This window comes from Phascolarctos cinereus, unplaced genomic scaffold (assembly GCF_003287225.1).
Source record: "Phascolarctos cinereus isolate Bilbo 61053 unplaced genomic scaffold, phaCin_HiC Scaffold_2;HRSCAF=192, whole genome shotgun sequence".
Lineage (NCBI taxonomy): Eukaryota > Metazoa > Chordata > Mammalia > Diprotodontia > Phascolarctidae > Phascolarctos > Phascolarctos cinereus.
The window spans coordinates 207390261-207410774 of NW_027555625.1; the positions used below are offsets into that span (position 1 = coordinate 207390261).

The 20514-nt window shown below is 36.1% G+C and overlaps 1 protein-coding gene across 1 annotated transcript in view; it reads right to left on the bottom strand.

The window, feature by feature from the left end:
• Nucleotides 1-1346: 1346 nt before the first annotated feature.
• Nucleotides 1347-20514, bottom strand: part of GAN (gigaxonin) — a 76280-nt gene continuing 57112 nt past the window's right edge. The window contains exons 10-11 of the mRNA XM_020992643.2: nucleotides 16311-16420; nucleotides 1347-16225 (exon numbers count right to left, since the gene is read on the bottom strand). Of these exons, the coding sequence (XP_020848302.1) occupies nucleotides 16044-16225; nucleotides 16311-16420 (292 nt within the window). The 3' untranslated portion in view covers nucleotides 1347-16043. The remainder of the gene's footprint in view (nucleotides 16226-16310; nucleotides 16421-20514) is intronic.

The following is a 20514-nucleotide window of genomic DNA, read 5'->3' on the forward strand; positions in this document are numbered from 1 at the left end:
ACTTCTCCATGTGAAGGTCCTGTCAGACTCTCAGGGAGGGCAATCACTGGAAGCTTCCTAGAAGTGTACTTGAACCAAGCCTTAGAAGATGGATAGGAATTCAACAAATAAGACTTCGTATCTGAAGTTTTCCTTTTTCCAGAGGCCTGCATCTAATAGCCTTCAAGAACCCAAGGTCATCTCCATGCTACAATGAAGAGTCAAAGTAGAACTTTAGTGGAAGTCTTGGTTTAAAAGCAGTATAAAACTAAAAGAAAAATTGTGGTGAGGTAGCCGTGCCATCTGAAGTTTGACCCATTTGCCAATAGGTGCTCTGCGTGGGTTTTTACTCTGTCATTAGCATGTCACGTCACTCCCCTCTACAGCCTTTCCCCACCCCAGGATAAACTCAACACTAAAAAACTCATCAACATGGAGATTGCTCCAGTTTTGCCACTCCTCACCAGTACCCACAGTTGCTTCTCCCCACTCTGGAGGGTGGAACAAAAAAATCCCTCCTCCCATAGTTTCCCTTTATAGGGGACTCAAAATCCTAGCCATTTCTTCATTTGCCACCAGCTGTTTTGCCTGGTTCATAGTCCACCACTTCAATGCTCCCTCCCCCCCACCTTCCTTTTACATACTGTCTTCCTCCATTAGATTGATTGTACTGTCTTTTTCTCCTCTGTATCCCAGTGCTTGGGATAGTGCCCGGCACCGAGTAGGCCCTCAACAAATGTTTCCTGCATTTTATCAGAAAGAAAGCCTTGGATAAATTTCAAAATTACTTCTAAGCCTTCTATCAAATGAGAATGTTTATCTTCTCTTTTTTAAATGCTGAGACAAGTTCTATGTTGAGTTCTCCCAGATTCTCCCATATTTTAAGCTTGTATTATGGGCAAAAAGAGCAACAGTATAAACCGAGCTCAAGACACCACAGTTCTACGTACTCTTGAGTGCAGAGTGAAGCATATTGATTTTCACTTTATTTTTCTTGCCCCTCTTCCCCCTTTTTGGGAAACACTAGGTAATGCGGAAATGTTTTGCAAAGACTTCATATGTATGACAGGTATCACAGCTTGTCTTCTCAATGGGTGGAGGAGAGGAAGGAGAGGGAGAGAAATCGGAACTCAAAGAAAAAGAATTTGGAATTCAGAATTTTTAAAAATGAAATGCTATAAATAAACAAAACAAAAAGAGCTGGTTCAAAACTGGCCTGGTGAGAGGGAACACTTGTTCCAACTCTTACAACTTTCTATTTCTCCTCTGATGTAATCCAGACTTGAGCTATTGAATGTGAAGGGCCTGCCAAGTCACTTCCCCCCTCCCCTGTTTAGAAGCTAACATGAATCTCAGAAACAAGAGAATACCTTTTCCAATGAAATGGTTTTATTTGGTTAGTTTATTAAACACTTTAAGACAATTCATTTTGGTCTGTACCCTTCTAAAAATATTTCAAGTTTTAAATGAACCTCCAATACACAAAAGAAAATTACTTTACCATACACAAATTTCAGATCAAAATACAACACTCTGATTTCTCACAATTATAAAATCCAGTCAGTACAAACTACATTAAAAAAGATAAAACACTTTCACTGATCCTTGGTACAATATTACATGACAATGGCAATAAAGTCCCCAAAGCACAGTTTAAGTGCTTAACTAAGGGAACTTATCCCTTAGTTACCCAACTTGATACCGAACATGTAAACAAAGTAAATGCTACATAATCCAAGAAAGTGAACATATCCTTTTTGCATCAGTGTTACTTGTAAACCGTAAAGCAATTTGTTAAGAAAGATTACAGATAAAAAACGCTTCTGATTTTGATCAATTCTATACTAGTAAAGGAATAGACAATTATTCCATGAATAAAACTAATTTGGACCTCAGATGTGAAACAAGGCATTTAATTAAAGCCCAGTAACACAATTGTTCCAACAACAGATAAGAAATTCTTGAGACAACTATCCTACTAAATTTGGAGACTGTCACTTGAGCCATTACTTTTTATTTTTTAAGCTTTTTAACTCTATATAAAAGCTTCAAAACTAACCTTACTATAATTATTTCTGCTGTAAATCAGTTTTCAGTAGGTTACAAAGTACCATTAGAATTACACATTTTCTTTAAATATTATTTTTATCATGCATAATGTAACTTCATCTGAAGACAGGCTTAACTATACCTTATAACTTGGAATTCTGTTAGTTTATGAAAGCTGCAAATCTCTTTAGAAAATCAATATTCACTCACTTCTCCTGTATCAGAAAATACCCACATTAAGATTAAACTAAGTAAGGCTTATTTGTGCTTGACACAATGAAATCTGTTAGAAATTTATATTAGCAAATATCATCCTCATGTTGTTATTAAAAGAAATGTATGGCTACAGAACAGAAAGGTCTGAGAAGGTACTGATTCTTAGAGTCAAACTGAATTGACAACTGTTTTAGAAGACAAGAATAGGTTGTCTCATTTCTGGAAAAGATCATGCATCAGCCATGGATAACAAGCCACTTTACACACTGCAAGTCTCATGTATGGTTCTCATTCACATTCATAAACTGCAATAGTTTCCATAGGTCATAATTAATGTACCACAAGAAAGGAAGCCTTTCTATCTGCCAAAGGTGCTCCAGTAACCAACTCCACTGTAGGGACGGAACAATGTTTGGGGAACATTATGACCTCTTCTGTTTCTCAAACACAATTCAAAACACTACATAAGTTTCTCAGCAACTAGCCTAATATTTCTCCTATCAGTTCTACTGAGCTACACGCATACTTGTAACCATAACTCACAAATGCATGATTTTTAAAAATACTGAATCACTTTTGTTGGTAACTAGAAAGAAGGGAATGGAAAGGGATAGACTGAATGACTTGCAATAAACAGAATGGGTTAAAATGTTTAAAAGAAGAAAAAAGAAAACTGATAGACCCTACAGATTAAAACAAACAATAAAACCTACTAGCTGTATAATACATGCCTGTTGAGTAACTAAGCAATTATAATGTGCTCTTCTGTGCTCACCCCTCTACCAAAGGTCACTTATACACATCTCAGTGCAACTAAATCTAAATATGAAGTTTCATTCTCTTATACTTTTAATTTTGTGGTATTTAATAGTCTAAAAGGTGGCATATACTTACGTCACCTAATAGTTTGGGTTTAGGACACCTTAACCACATTTCCAAACTTAAATACTTCAAAAAGTGGCTGGGTATATGTATGTGCTAGAATCAGAGCCTCCAAATGTTATTCTATAGTCTAGAAATGCTTTTGAAGCAAAAACAAAACAAAAAAAAAAAACAACCAAAAAACCCCCTTACTTTCATATATATTGTAATGTGATCTCTTATTGCTGTAAAGAAGAGATTATAATTACTCAATTCAAAGTTTGGATTCAAGTTTATTATTCAGAACTAAATGTGAATAATGAAACTGATTGCTTAAGACGACTGTTAGCTAAAATAGTGATAAAAACCCATAAATCTCTTCTCCACCCTACAGCCAGTATTTCTGCAAAAGCAAATGCATACTATACAGCATCTGTTGTCAATACACATCAAAGACAGTTTTCATGCATTAAGCAGGTGACAATTTAGTGTACCCAAGGAGCCAAGTGGCCAGATCCCTGGAAGATCTAATGCTGACAGGAAGAATGCTTACCTAACTAGGAGGCAGTAATGAGGTTTGGATTATCTCCTATTGTCCCACTCCCAAAAATAGCTGCAAAGGCTTCCCAGGTTATACTTGGTGTATGGGAGCAGGACTATTATAAACTCAAAAAGGCCTAAGACATCTAGAAGATGTCTGGGCAAATAGCTTGGGCTTTCAAAGGGTTTAAGAATGTGGGTAAGCTGTCAGCTCTTAAAACCTAATCTGGTGTCCAGGTATATAGTTAACAGCTTCTCCAAGACTAGTTAGTTGACTGTGGTCATTAGAAGTGTCTAAGGCATTTATGTGCCACATCAGTCTTAAAAGAATGCCTTTTTGACATATGACAAGCAATTAAGAGAGATGGATACAGAATCAAGAGTATGGGGCAGGAATTTGGGGAATAGATGAATCCAACATGAAAAATGGCCAAGAGAATTCTTATTCACCTCAAAAAAAGGCCCTTAAACACTTAAGGGAAAAAAAAGCACTTGTCTTTTGAGGGAAGGGCTAAGGGGACCAAGGGGACCACTCCAGGAATAGCTCTGGTTAATGAGACCTGAATAGTAAAATCAGTAACAGATCAAACAAAAGATGAGTGTGGACAAATGAAAAACATACTAAATAAAAGGGCAGGTAAGGCCTAGTAAACTGCAACTACTTCCAGATAAATGTGATATTTCCAAGTCAGTGAATTTACTATCTCCATGATCATGCTTCTTAGCAAAGCCTGTCAAGGCCAGTGGCTTAAACAGAAAATTGTATATAGCCCCTTCATTATAAAATCTTAAAATTGAACAATGAGATTCATCATGTAAAATTAAAGACAAGGCACAGGATCACAGAAACTACTCCAAAGATTCTAGAAAAAAATTATCAAAGGATGATATAATTTACAATCCATTTATCAATCCCAAGGACTCCAAAGAAATAAGTAGATTTGCAAATGTTCAAATTTGTGAGGCATTAGATCAGAAAAGATACAAGAATAAACTGCTTTTTAAGGTGCCTTCAAAAACAAATATCAAAACCATCATCCTTTTGTGCCTGTTAACCAGTTCTGGTAAGCAAACATTAGGATCACTTGATTGAAATTTGGAAAGGAACTTAGAGATCACTTAGTCTAACTCAGATGAATAAACTTGCCCAAGGTGCTAAGTTTTTGAGTATCACAACTAGTTGAGACAAAAATGTGGCTCATCTAAAGCCAAATGCAGTGTTCTTAGATATTTAAAAGTCAGGAAGAACTGACAGAATTTGGCTGAAAAGCTTGTTAGTTAGAAATAACATTTTGAGAACCACTTTCGTAGACTAAAGATTAAAGACTGCTTGGTTTAGTAAAACTAAGAAGAAAAATTACACAGAGAATAATCCAAATTCTGAACAGCAAATGAAGTGCTTAAAGCATTCTTAATTCCCGCCTCTCCCCCACAGAATACTTTTCCTAAAAAAATGGTTCATGTTGGTTTTGTTGGTTTTTTTAAGGGACGGCTCTCTGGAAGACAGAGGAAGTAACTCTAGATGGTGTAAAAACAAAAGATAATCAATACAAATCTATTTAAAAACACATAAAGAGAAATGGCTTATAGAAATCATTAAATCTGACCACAAATCCAACGTAAAAATCTCTATAACATTCAAGAGCTTTTGGGGTGCTGTGGATGGGAAGAAAGGCAGGAGTTTACTACTCAGGAAGCTAATGTGGATAGTTTTGTTAGAAAAATCTTTATGTTGAGCTGTAATCAGCCTTCCATCTGTATTTCCTTCAGATGATCCAGAATTTAAAAAATACTGTTTTGTGTTTTTTCAACCTTCAAATCAATAACTTTTGAGACAATCATTAACTGGAATCTGAATATTACAAATACAAAAGGGATGGCTCCAGATTTCTAACTTCTTTCTGTGGGGGAAGAAGGATGAAAAATAAATTTATACCTTTTTTATAAGATCATAGATCTAGGACTTGAAGGGAAACTTGGAGACTATCCAGTTCAATTCCCTCATTTTTATCAACTAAGACCCAGGGAAGGTCATACAGACAGTAAAATCTGGGATTTGAACCTGGGTTCTCTGATTTCAGAGGCATTGCTTCTTCTATTGCATCATACTGATTGAACATTTTGCCAAATTTCTAAATCCTGACATTTCTCAGAAATCTAACAACCAGTTCTTTGTGTGGGCATGGATAAAAATAAAGGAAATTTAACTTTGTATGTACAATGAGGCCAATCACATGACCAAAACACTATAGAGGTATCATGGATTTACTGTTGTTCAGAGACTCATAAGCCTTTGGCCTCTTCTGAGGTAAATAATAATTTCTCAGTAAGAGTTTCAGAAACAAAATATTTAATATTCTAGTCTTTTTGGATATAATTCAGCCTCCTTTCCCCAGCAACCAAAAAAAAATCACCTTTTAATTTTTAACCTTTAATCTCATATGACTTCCATGCTACAGGAAAAGTTAGCACTTCTGGTCAATAAAACTCTCAGAATTTGCAAATATATTTAATATTTTTAGAGTATTAAACTAGGCATCTTTTTGTGTAAGCATTCAACCCACTCATTTTAAAGAGGAAGAAATTGAAGCCCAGTGAGTTTAAGTGACTTGCTAAGGCAACACAGGTAGAAAGCAGCAGTTAGGATTCAAATCCAGGTCCTCTGACACACATATTAATTTACTTTTGGACAGAAAGAACCAGGGGAAAATCTCACAACTCTCATCTTCAAAGTGCCTACTTGCCCAAACACCTGTAAAATATGAAGAAAAGCTCATGGCTGACAAAACTAACGCCACAAAGCCCATGATCTAAAGCTCATGCATCTTACTCCTAGGAAAACTGCTCACACAGAAGCAATTTACTTTTTATGAGAAGATTAAAAGCATAAAACTAGAAGAGGAATGAGGGTGACTAGTTGGAAACACAAAAACTGCATTGACAAGCCAGTGGAGAAAAAGAGACAGAAAAATGCAGACACAATAGCTTAAAAAAGCCCAGCAGCCAGGGACAATTTACTATAACAAACAGCTCTATAAACTCCAATACAGTGTGAGGGCATCACTATCCAGGGTCTAATACTGAGTAAGAGCAGCTTAAATTATGTTCATGTTAACAGTTTAAGAGCAATGGAATGGAGCCGGTAGTGACATTTTAGGTCTGTAATCACAGATTCAGTAAGGCTGAGGAGACTCAGGCTGATCTCTAGAAATTCTGAGCTGCAGTGGGCAAAAGGGACTGAATGTCCATACTATGTCTGGTATTAATATTGTGAGTTCCAGGAAAAGGGGAGAGAGACAAAAGGTTGCCTAAGGATAGGGCTTGTGACTAGCCCCTGCACTTTAGCCTCTGCTGGATACAGAGACCTAGTCTTTACAAAAACAAAAAAATAATTTAGGGAAGTATAGAAAAGATTAGAAAATTTTCCATCAAAATGAATAAAAATAAACTATTGGCAGCAATAGGAAAAGGTTTAGCTATTTAGAAAATTCATTTTATGTGGGGAGGAATTATGGTACAGTGGTTTGGAGTCACAGGTCTTAGATATAAATCAGAGCTCTGTACTACCTGTGTGACTTTCAGATCAAATTTATAAAGCACTTAAACACAGTGCCTGGCACAAAGTGGGCTTTTAATAAACACTTCTTCCCTTCCCTCTTTTTACCCTTGCCTCTATAGCTCAACTCATAATCTCTGTGATTGTCTACACCACCGCCCCCTTCTAGGGCCAATATTCCCTAATATTTGTTGTATTCTCTATAGAACACAAACTACTTGGACATAGGAATTACTGTATTTCACTTTTATATTTGTATCCTCAACACAGCCTAGGACCTGGTACAAAGGAGGTGCTTACTAAATGCTATTTGACTGATAAGAACTTTGGGAGGGGAGAGGGCATTGACTCTTTTCAACCATTAAGGGATCTTTCACATTCCAAATAACTGGTCCAAGTTACACGAAAACTTTCCTTAGGCCACGAGGGGAAATTAGCACCTCCTTAAGCACCAAACTTATAACTAAAATAAACTGACAGACACTGGGAAGATTGAAGCCCAGATAATTTCCTCAGAATATAAAAAATGTTTATAGTAAATTAGTCCTAGTGTCCTGAAAACCATTGGGAACATTCAGAGTTGTATCAATCAATAAACATTTTCTTAAGTGCCTTACCATGTGCCAGGTGCTAAGTGCATAATTTTTAAAACAAAGAGAAACTAGATAATTCAGCAGCTTTCAATACGAGATATCTAAAACAGACAATTATCCAAATGTCTTGGAAGCTATTTTCAACATCATTCTGAATATATTAATGATTTCATTAAAAAACTCATGGATATCTAAATAAGAGGAAATATTTAATAATCTAATTTGATATATCTATCAAAAGTGAAGATGAATGAGAAGACAAATTTATTTAAAATGCTTTTCTCAACAGAAACAATACTTCAGAGGAAATAAAAAGAGAATACAGAAAATAAGTCTTAAAGAAATAACAGTCAAATCTGTTCACTGACTGGTTCTAGACTTCTGTCAAAGAAGTCTAAGTTGACAACATGTCAAGTAAGATATATAAAAAAAAATGAGGTACACAGGAACAGATTTTCCAATAAAGAAACAAGGGATTAAATACATCTACCTCATCTGATTTAACAGGAAAGATGATAAAGCATTCTCTTTCTCTCTATCTATATAGATGCTTATCTATAGCTCTAATTATTTAGGAAAATGAAGCTGCTAGTACAACTTTAATAAATTTAACCCAAAGCTTTAAGTTCCATATCATTTGCACTTGATAGAAAAGACTAATGAAATAGAAGATATTTTTAAAAGACCATTATGCCTACTAAAATATTTCAAAAAATATTTTATTAAAGAAATAATGTTATGACACAAATCAATCTTTTGGGGAAAGCATGAATTATCCTGAGTCACTTCTACTAATTCAATTAACTGCCCTGCTGCCAAATCTTCATTTTACTTTATGTCACAGGGATAGCCTTTGTAGTCTCTATTTTCTCAACATATTTAATTCATTCTCTGACAATAAAATTGGTAACAGGAAGGCTCAAAATCTATCAGATCAAGAGTGATTATGGCTGGGGCAGCTAGGTGGATAGAGCACCAGCCCTGAAGTCAGGAGGACCTGAGTTCAAATCCGGCCTCAGACCAAACACTTGATACTTACTAGCTGTGTGACCCTGGGCAAGTCACTTAATACCAATTGCCTAAAAGCAAAAAAAAAAAAGTGATTATGACCAACAAGGAAGCTAGAGGTCAAATTCTAGCTGGTACTACATATTTTAGAAGAAATTAAAAAAGCAAAATTTCAACCTCAAAATAAGCTTATAGAACACACTAAATGATTCTACAATGAAGTTTCATTTGTTGGCTTACATATGATCTTATGAAATAATTAGAATAAGTTTTAAAAAATTAGGTAGTTTAGAAAACCTCAATTGTTGAGAAGACAAGAATCCAACATTTAGCATATTGTGCTAAAGTGCATGCTAGCTTTACAAACTGACAATCATGATGTACCAAAATACAAAAGAGAAAAAGCAAACCTCAAAACTGTAGCAAGAAGGGTAAATAGAAATACTGTATTAGAAAGTATATCTCCTTTAAACAAATAAAATGTAAATGCCTTGAATAGTTGAGTTACTAAAAAAAACTACAGCAGACGTGGTTAGGTCCTATTTTGGTTGACTATACCATGCAAAATATCTCTTTTCAGTTCAGCCTTCTTAAATACAACCCATTAACCATTCTGCACTATCAATATAAAACTAAGTAAACCAAGTTATTATCATCATTGTAAAGGTTTAATCTCCCTTTATTTGTGACTAATATTTTTAAAGTATGTTAGAAAACATGCAAAATAGTTTCCCTAATTGAAGACTGAATTTTCTTTCCGTTATGGAGTATAGCAATTGAAGATATTGCTCTTCCCCTTGTTCCCCCCCCCCATAATACCCAAAATACATTTCTGCTTTGTAAATTCTAAAGTTTCCTAAATTATAAAGAGATCTTTAGTAAACATCTGGGAAACTTGGCAACAGACATACTAGTAGCCAAACTCTTTACAACAGAAATGTTTACCTTATAATTATATATTAAAAAAAAAAACAACCTGGAGATATGTGTGTGTGCGTGTGCGTGTGTGTGTGTACACACACATACACACACGCACACACATATACAAAAATAAAAAACCAACCAAAACACTGGACTTAGATTCAGGAGACCTGGGTTCAATTCCTGGCTCTTAACAAAATGTGTTTATCTTTAAAGATCTGGATCTCTATTTCCTCATCAGTAAAATAAGGAAGTTGGACTGGATGGCCCCTTTCAGTGCTAAAATGCTATGGTTCTGGGGCAGCTAGATGGCACAGCGGATAGAGCACTGGCTCTGGATTCAAGAGGACCCGAGTTCAAATCCAACCTCAGACACGTAAAGCTTACTAGCTGTGTGACCCTGGGCAAGTCACTTAACCCGACTGCCTAGTCAAAAGGGGAAAAAAAAAAAAGCTATGGTTTCTCTGACCAGGTCAGTGAACTGGAAATTTAAAGACCTATTTTCTGCTCCAGATTCACATTCACTTCTTTTTGTAATTTTTGACAGGTCATTTCTTTAGGGCCTGAAAGACCTCTCAAATGTGCACAATGGTGATAACCTTATCCCCATCAGAGACAATGAAGATATCTATGATCAACACTCTTAGATTTAATGTATTATGTATCTTAAATCCTATGTTACAGAATGGATGCCATTAAGATGTAACTGAGATACAACAGGCACTTCAAAACTTTCATTTTATACTATTTTTCCTACATTAGTAGGGCAGTCCTTCCATACAGAAAACAAAACCACTTATCTAGGGCCCAGCAATACGAGTTACTCATGTGTAATAAACACATATTTCTTTCATGATATTCTAGGAACCACCAATTAGACTTTAAGTTTCCTGTAGGCAAAAACTTGCCTTTTCTCTTTACAATCTCTACAACTCTCAGAACAACACATGCAGTAAGTGCTCAATAAGTGGTTAGTTAGTTGATTTAGTGCAGGGATGTCTGCTGACTTTGCCTTTTCTGGATGCTATGTGAACCTTTAGTTACCTACTTAATGGCTGCCTGTTACTCCAGTGTTCAAAGACAGCTAATTAAAGAGAAAAGGACCTGCTTAGTTCTAGGGTTCTCCCTCCGTGGCGATCTTCAAGGGGCCCTACATTTCTGATAGAGACAGATCCTTTTCAATGGTCAAAGTGTTAGGTTATTTCTTTCAGTCCAAGAGGGTATGAAAACTGGCCACAAGCAAGTTCCCATCCCTCCAAGATTGGTACCAACACACTAAAAGGAGTTAATACAGTCTTTTTCAGCATCCTCCTGAAAATGGTTTTGGATTATGGATTTTATATGCTGCAGCAGAAATATACCAAATATTCTAATGAAACAAAAAGTTAATGGAATTCCCTAAGTGCCTAACCTCTTAATAGTGGATCTCTTGAGCACTAGGGAGGAGAGAGTCCTCTCTGTGTGTCACATAAATGGCAAAGAAGTTGATTTTGTTACTTCCAGATGGGTATATTTTTGTCCCTCCACCTCACCCAACACAGCATTTGTTCTTGGTGACAAGCCCAATTTATAAATTAAGATAATAATACTTTCAAGTTAAATACTTCACCAAAAAAAGTACCACTGATAATGCTATAATGTAACACAATGAAATACTTAAAAACACATATTTAAAGTTCCCTTATTTCCAACACCTCAGAAAATTTTACCTCGTTGCAACTTAGAGAATAAGGTCTATTTCTAGTTACTAATTCTCCACGACTGTTTGCCACTAAATTAAATATTAATCTTAGACATTTCCTAAATAGTATGTCTCTATACAGCACAAATCATACCATCAACAGTTACCTGGTAAACAAGGCTTTTTAATTTGATGAAAACACAAAAACCTAGCAAACTCATTTATACTCAACACGGATTTTATTGCCCAATTATTTATTAACACAGCAGTTTAAAACTGAAGATCAGTAGGTTCTAGAGTAAATCTGAAGCACCAAAAGTTGGTAACATATATAGACCAAAACTAAAATTTTAAAAAGCAAACACATATTAACATACATGCTAAAACACATACCAAACAATACATAAGCATGCACACAGCTACCTACACAAACACACACATACATACACTCACTCTCTTCACAGGATATAAGCATTCTCAAAAACTAAAAAGTATCTTCATCCTAATTTTTAAATTTCCTTTGAAAATCCATTATTGGAGAGAATCATCATTTTAGGTCATCTAGTCCAATCACTTTCCCTCATTACCATCACTAAAACACAAATATCCTCTACAATACCTCTCCCCCAGAGCATGTGTCCATAGAAAAAATAAAACTGATTCATGTCATAGCCTAAGGGAGAGCCATTTAGTACTTCCATTTGCTCTGACAACCTGAGATAACTCTCCTTAAAGGTGAGATTGTGAAAATGAATTGCACTTTTACCCGAAGGTGTTTATATTTAAAATTTCAAGACCTGTTATCAGCTGCCAATCACTATATACATGATTGGGACAAGTGTCCTAATGAAAAAGGAGTTTGAAAAATGTATCCATCACAATATGGTACTTCAAGGCATAAGTGGAGGGTTGAACACAAACCTGCATAAAATAAGTAAAAATTATTTTCCAATACTAAAGCAGCTCTAATTTAAAAACTCCCTCCCCCCCCATTTATTTTAGAACATAATGAAATTAAGCACATGCCTGCATTTCAACACAAGAATTTGTAGTCCTTGTATATACAGCTAAAATAAGAGTTTGGCACTTAGCAGCTTGGTTATTGCATACTTGACTGTGTAGCAAGTCCACTTCACAAACATTACATAATTTGGGTAGCTACACTGTAAACCGATTTTTAAAAAATCATTTTTATTAAGACTTATTTACCGAATTACATAGGTATAGAAATATTGCAAGTAGGAATGTATTAACTAAAAAAAAAATCCTGTGAATTTTCTCCTTTGAAGGGATTCTTCCCCTCAAATATGAGCTGCTATTGTTATTCCTACCATTGTTTGGAGAAGCATTATAAAATCTTGAGAAAATTACATACATGCATAAAAATAAAGAAACATAGTGGCTTTAACAAAGATACCAAAGTCTCCTTTGAAACAAATCTCAACTACTATTTTTGAACACTTGCCAAACACTCCATTTCTAGTTGGGAAAGCACCTGGCACGAGATATTGCAGCCTGGAGATCATCTTTGGAGATTTTTTTTCTTCTATAACTAGTACCTAATTTTAAAAGTAATTTCTATTTCTTACTGTGTCATCTTCTTGACTTTACTTGAAATGTGTCTTCATTGTTGACTTGCTTTGATTAAAAGATAACATCATCATGAAAATTTGCACAGAACAACTGGTGTTGGGATACACCAACAGGAAAAAAAAACGTGGTTTAATTTAAACAATTATCTAACATTATTGTCAAGCAAAGTCAGCCCACTGGCTTCAGTGCAGCATATAAATTTCCAGTGTGAAATACAAAACCTGGTAACTTCACACACAAACATCTCAGGGCCAGAAGGGAAAGATACTGTGCTATATGCAGCCTTCTTCAGGATTCTTTTGGCACAGTCTTTATAGTGCACACCTGGTCAGAAAGTACATATACCTGAATCCATTTCAGTAAAACTATGTTATCTTCTGACAGGCATGGGAGAAGGGGAAAAAAAGCACATCAACCACCCTTTTACTTTTTGCTAGTTGGTAGACAAACATGATGGAAAAATTTTTAAATGCATGATGACAGCATATAAATATTTCACATAAAAAGTTTCTACAAGAAACTCTTGCTTTTAATTTTATAATCAAAGTGTACCATTTATTAAATGTTGAGATAGATCCTGCTAGTTAGGTCTGACACTAGCAGAATTTGCAACCATATACTAAGAGAAATAAATGGTAAAAAAAAAACGCAATAGAAACCAAACATATCAAGCTGGTCAGAAAGTTTGCATAAAGTTCAGATTATGAAGCAATCATAAAGCCCATGATTTCAAATGGAGGATGTAAGAGTTAAGAGTGGAAAAAAAGAACATACTAAAATAAAGGTTCTGCTAAACTGAATGGTCTTTTTTGCTAGGGAAGAGGTGGAGTTTTTAGGGGGAAGAGTAGAGAAAAGGAAAGAGGATTTGTTTTTTTCCCCCAACCATGATATGTAAGCTCAGTTTGTTATATTATCGACAGAATAAAATTAAGTTGAGGTAGGTAGTTTATTCTACCAGCCAATCTTTACTCACACCACTACAGTTTGACTAAGAAGTCCCACTGGTGAACAATACTGGGAAGAATCTACTGCTTAGACAAAAATGCATTCTTAACAGTGTTCAAACCAAACAGCAGTAAACAAGACTTCATGTGCTTTAGAATAAATATTTCCTTAAAAACATGGTTTTTAAACCCAAGACATGTTGCCTGGACAATTTCCTTTAGAACTTAGCAGCCTTAAATTTTGTTTTTCTGACACAGCTTTTTGTCAATATTTTTCTTGCTTATTAAAATTCTCAGACCTATCAAAACAATAAGTTTTGGTCAACTGATGATGGAAGAAGGGTATTTCCTAAGATCCTTCATGACTCCAAATATGCTAACCCAGAAATAAAAATCACATGAAAGATGTTCATAATTTCAAGTCTTTGAGAGGATTCTGGGAAGATGATGGAGTAGGTCAGAAAACTTTTGGCTCTCCAAATTTCCTCCTTAAAAAAGATAGAACATTGCCTCAGAAGAAATGTAGAGCAGCGGAAATAAACAAAAGTCAGAGTAGAGCAGTTGTTCTCCTAAGACAACTTAAGAAGACCCCCAGGAAAGATTCGACCTCCAGGGTATAGGTTCAGCCTGAGTGAAGTACAAACACCTCCAGGCCAACTCTGTGGAATCATCAAACAATAAATGGGGGTGGGGTGGGGTGGGGGGGCACACAGCTGGGGTTGGGAGGCAGCCACAGCCTTAGAAACTTTTCATCTCACAGACAGTGTGTGGGGGGTCTGACTGCTGAGTAGGAGAAGATTGAAGGACCCTCCACTGTTGAGGAACTCCAAGCACAGCTGTGCTGACCAGACACATCTCCCAGGCTGGGCTGCTGCTATGGGGGAGAAGGAGCTAGCAGCTACCTGGTGAGTACAGTAGCAGAAGGGTATAGACCCTGCTGGCTGTGGGCACTTCCAGGAGACCACAGTCCCTGGTTTCAGTTCCAAGGCAGAGAAGACAACTGTAGTTTGCAGCCATTGGAGAGACCATAGTAAGCAAGATCATTTTTGGGACAGCATGGCTGGGGGCCCTAGTTGTAGTTTAAGAGTGGAGAGGACAGCCCAAGGCTGGGCCCTAAGAGAGACCACAGAAAATAATACTAAGAAGGATGTGAGGCTTGGAGCATCATTCCCCATATCTTGGGACTAGAACTTGATTAACACTAATAGCTGCTAAAAACAAAATAAAACAAAAATAAATAAATAAAAATGAGTAAGCAAAGGAAAAAGAACCCAACCATAGATAGCTACTATGGGGATAGAGAAGATTTGGGTTCATATTCAGAGGAAGATAACGGAGCATAATTTCAAGTCTTCTCTTGGCATAAGAGAGAAGTCAGCAGCTTCTTTAAATTCATGAGGGCTGCCTCCTGAATCATGTATATGCTGAATCTTTAGACTATTCAGATGGAGTGCTTAAAAAAGATAGAATTCTATTATTACCTTAGTTGCAACTGATCATAATATATATATATATATATATATATTATATATATGTTTAAATATATATATTTAGAGTCTCCTGACAGAGCACTAAGCCAATAGACCTGGGTCCACATTCACCCTCTCAGGCATAAGCAAAGACCTTAAGTTGTTGGGCAGAGCTGGACATGATTGCTGTAGAAAAGCATTCATTGTATGCTTAGAGACATTGGTTTACATACAGATTTTCTGTATACCAAAGCCACCTACTTTAATATAGCAGACTTAGTAAAAAGGAGTTCCCTTTGGGGAAAATGCACCTTAGTGTTTTAGTTTTAACATTCTATTAATCCCCATTTCCCTTCTGTTTCCTGGTACTGATGATTCTCCATCAGTCCACAAACTTCTGACTTAATATAAAAGTTCATTCATTCACCTAAGGTTGTTTTGGAATAGTTACCTTCTCCCCTAGCAAGAGCTAAAGCTCCAGCTTTTAAGCATTACAAAACCCCAAGAGTTACCATACCAAATCACAGTGTAGAGAGTTAAGTTTTAGTTGTCCTCTCTGTTCTGCCTTATCTAAAGCTAGGTTTTGGTGCACTATGTCAGGTTGTTGCTTCTATCCCATATCCAAGAGAGCCTTCAAGGAGAAGGAACACGGATGCGGAACAGTCCTTGCTGAAGCTGCAGTCGGAAAAGCTTGCAATTTGCAATTCGCAAGGCAGCACAGCCAGTGCGGCGAAGGTCTGATGGAAAGAGTGGTTTTGTGTGGTGCCAAGTGCCTGTGCTTCTTTTAAACTCACGAACGTAGTCATAGTTGGTACCTAAATACAAATGAACAAATATAAATAAATATTCTAAAAATCATTCAGGAATAGTTTCAACAAAATGCACCGTTAACATTCTAACCTGTATCAAGATCTCCAATCACATAGATACTGGCCCCAATAGGAACAGCTCCATAAACAAAGGAGGAACTTGCTGGGATGCATAAATTTTGGTCAGTAAGATAAATCCATCTGAAAGAAAATGCATTTCTTTTTAGAAAAGTCAAAAGAGGGGCAGCGAGGTAGTGTAGTGGATAGAGCTCCGGCTTGCAGTCAGGAGGATCTGAGTTCAAATCTGGCCTCAGACACTTGACGCTTATTAGCTGTGTGACCCTGGGCAAGTCACTTAACCCTACTACCTAGCAAAAAAATAGAAACAAACAAACAAACCAAAAAACCAAACCAAACAAAAAAAAAGTCAAAAGAAGAGGCATGACAGCCAGACAGGTATTGGAAAAGTCTAAGTCCACACAAGATTTACCCAAGTCACTGTCAAAACATTATCGGTTATATCTTGAAGCCTTTCCAAAAAATATGTTGGATGACAGATCAAGTTAGACAACTTCAGATCTAGTCTAACTCCAGATTTCAAGGATTCTAATGGGAAAGGAAAAATAGGCATATTTCTCCCCAACTTCACTTTCAAAACTTCAAAACTCTACAACACATTTGCCATAATTACATTCAAAATAAAATTTAAATATCACTTCTACACAATACAATGAATAAATCACTTAAGTTTATTTCCCATTTCCCAACCTAAGCATTTACCTGGCCTGTAATGCCCTGGTCCCTCTTTCTCTTCTTGCCTAAATGCTATCCATTCTCCAAAGCCAAGCTGAAGTCCCACCTCTTCTGTGAATTTAGTCAATCAATCAATATCTGTTTAGCACCTATGTGACAAGCACTATGCTAAGTACTTGGGGATACAAAGAAACATAAAAACAGCCCAAGCTCAGAGTCTAATGGAGGAAACAAGATGAAGACAACTATGTACATCTAGTTATATAGAGAATAAATTGGAAATAATTAACAGAGGGAAGGCACTGGAATTAAGAGGGGTTGCAAAAGGCTTCATGTAGAAGGTAGGATTTTAGCTGGGAACTGAAGGAAGCTAGGTAAACCAAGAAGCACAGATGAAGGAGAGAATTCCATATAGGGGGATGGGCAAGGAAAATGCTCAAGAGGACAGAAGGAGTGACTTGTGGAGGATCAGAAAGAAAACCAGTGTCACTGGATCGAACAGTATGTTGGGGAGTGAGAAAGGGTGTAAGGTATAAAAAAAAGGTGAGGAGGAGGTTATGAAGGGTTTTCAATGCCAAACAGAATTTTTTAGTTGATCTGGAGATGATAGGGAGTTTAAGAAGTAGGGGGTGACATGGTTAAACCTGCATTTTAGGAAGAACATTCTGACAGTTGAGTAGAGCATAGACAGGTGAGAGACTTGAGGCAGGAAAACCAACCAGTAGACTACTGAAGTAGCCCAGGCAAGAGATGATGAGGGTCTACAAAGAAGGACAACCTTAGAAGTGGCAACGGGGAGCAAGGAACATTCCAACTCCCCCACCTTGACCAGTGAGTTGGAGATGAGTGACAATACTGGAAAAAACAGCCAGAGAGGCAGCGTCATCAGGAGGGAGCCAGGTCTCAGTGAGGGCCAGAAGACAAAAGGGTGAGAAAGGAAGAGATTTAAGACGAAAGCAAGTTTGTTGTCTATGAAGCAGACATTCCAGAAAGCAAGGTGGAAAGAGTATGCAGCTTTAGAGTGGGATGTTGGAGGGTTCAGGGGAATGGGAATAAGGGATCAAGCAGAGTGGATCAAATATATATATCTCTTTTAGTGATTCAGAGTATTTTTTTCATATTGCTGTTGATAGGTTGGATTTCTTCCTTGGAAAATTGCTGTTCATTTCCTTTAACCATTTATCAACTGCAGAATGGCTATTACTTCAATAAATTCGAAATGAGATATCAGAGAAATTTGCTGCCAAGATTTTCCCCACATTAAATGTTTCCCTTCTAATTTTAGTTGCACTAGGTTTGTTTGTCAAAACTTTAAAAAAAATTTTGTAATCAAAACTAGCCATTTTATCTTGTGTGATCCTCTCCATCCCTTTTCTGATAATCAACTCTTCCCCTACCCTTAGATCCAAAAGGAAAACTTCTTTGCTCCTCCGATTTGTTTATTAAATGATCTTTTATATCTTAAAAAAACAAAACAAGTGTATTATTTTTAACATAAGTTAAATTTTTTAAAGTTATGAATTCTCTTTTTCCTTCCTACTCCTCTCCCATTCATTGAGAAGTAATGTGATATAAATTATACCCATGAAAGCATGCAAAGCATATTTCCATATTAGTCATGTTGCAAAAAACAGCAAGAAAAATAAAGACAATGAAAAAAACATGCTTCAATCAGCAACCTTTTATACCTAAATCATGTACTGATTTGGAACATATAGTATATGGTGTCATAAAATCTAATTTCTGTCCAGATTGCTTTCCAGTTTTCCCAACAGTTTTGGGGAATGGCTGAACACATAATTATGAATGCAATGGAATTCTAGTTGCTATAAGAAAGATGAAGGGATGGTTTCAGAGAAACATGGGAGAACATTTATAAAATGATGCCATTAAGTAAGCAAAACAATTTACACTTTAACAACAATGTAAAGACAAACAACTTTGATCAATGGAATAACCAACCATGATTTCAGAGGAATGATGATGAAACATGCTACTGATACCTCAACAAAAAGGTGATGGGACTCAATAGAGACATATATTTTTTGAAACGGTTAATGTGAGAAATATTTTTACTTTATTATATGTCAACTCTAAAATTCTAGTTCTAATGAAAAAGGTCAATAATAAAAAAGATGGCAGAAAGCTACATCTTTTCTGACTGTTGAATGAACAATGAAAAAAAGTGGAACAAAAAGTGAAAAATGGAAACAACATGCTACATTTACACATCAAGGTACAGGAAAATGGTAAAGTGCCTTGCAAGCTTCACGAGTAAAAGGACCATGCCTTATTTAATATTTATATCTCCCCTAACACCTAGCATGTTATTTAATGGAACTAAACTATGAAATAAAGGTTCAAGCTAAAAGTTTGGAAGGACGGTAGTTAAGAATAGTAATTGAAAAGCATAATAAATGGCACAAAATAAGTATTTAAAGCAGAGCTATTAATGAAACTAATTAAATTAAAAATAAATCAGCACACACTCAGCACCTTGAAGGACCAACCAGTTTAAGCCATATGGGTGATTCTAAAAGCAAAGTGGTACAGATGCAACCCTGTCATTGACGGATACGGATCACACATAGAGCTATTACATGAATAACAGCCACTCATTATCTAATTACTATTAGCAGAAATATAAAATTTGAGTTCTTTTATATGAATATACCTTGGGGCAGCTAGGTGGCACAGTGGATTGAGCACTGGCTCTGGAGTTGGGTGGACCTGAGTTCGAATTTGGCTTCAGACATATAACACTCACTAGCTGTGTGACTTGGGGCAAGTCACTTAACCCCAACTGCTTCACACACACACACAAAAATTACAGGTCTTATATGAATATACCTTGCTGACACTTAGAAAACACAAACATTCTTTACATTATTCTATGTAAAAGGGGTCCAGAACACATTACAAACAGGAACAACATGACTAGGATATTTTGTTATCGTTAGAAGACAAGGCTATTACAATAAAAAAATATAACAGAGGAATACTGAGAGAGGCAAGGAGGAATTAACTGTGGGTAGTAGGAGTTGGCCAACAACAAGATAAAAATATGATTAAGTTCAATGTGTAAGAATGAGAAGCAATGACAAGAATTTGGGGCAACAAGAAGAACCTTTAAGAATCTAGGCAAGGGGGTCTTATCCTGGGCTCTATGAACTTGTTTTTAAAAAACATTTTTTGTTACTGTATTTTAATCTGATTGGTTTCTTTGTTAATCCTATAGCTTTTATTTTATGCACTTAAAAATATTTTGAAGATTTCCAGGTTTCACCAGATTGTCGGAAGGGTCTATGCCTAAAAAAAAAAATAAGAACTCTTGTTGCAGGTACATGCCAGGAATAGTATGGATATGTTATTGTAGAAACTGCTATATTAGATATGTTACATATTTAATAGGGTATGAAAACTTGATCTACCATTGCTCGTTATTGTAATTATCTTGGAAATATTCAGGAAATGATCCAAGTATCACTTTATACCTTTGGCTAGCAGACATTATGCTCTGAGTCTAAGGCACACTTGGAGTT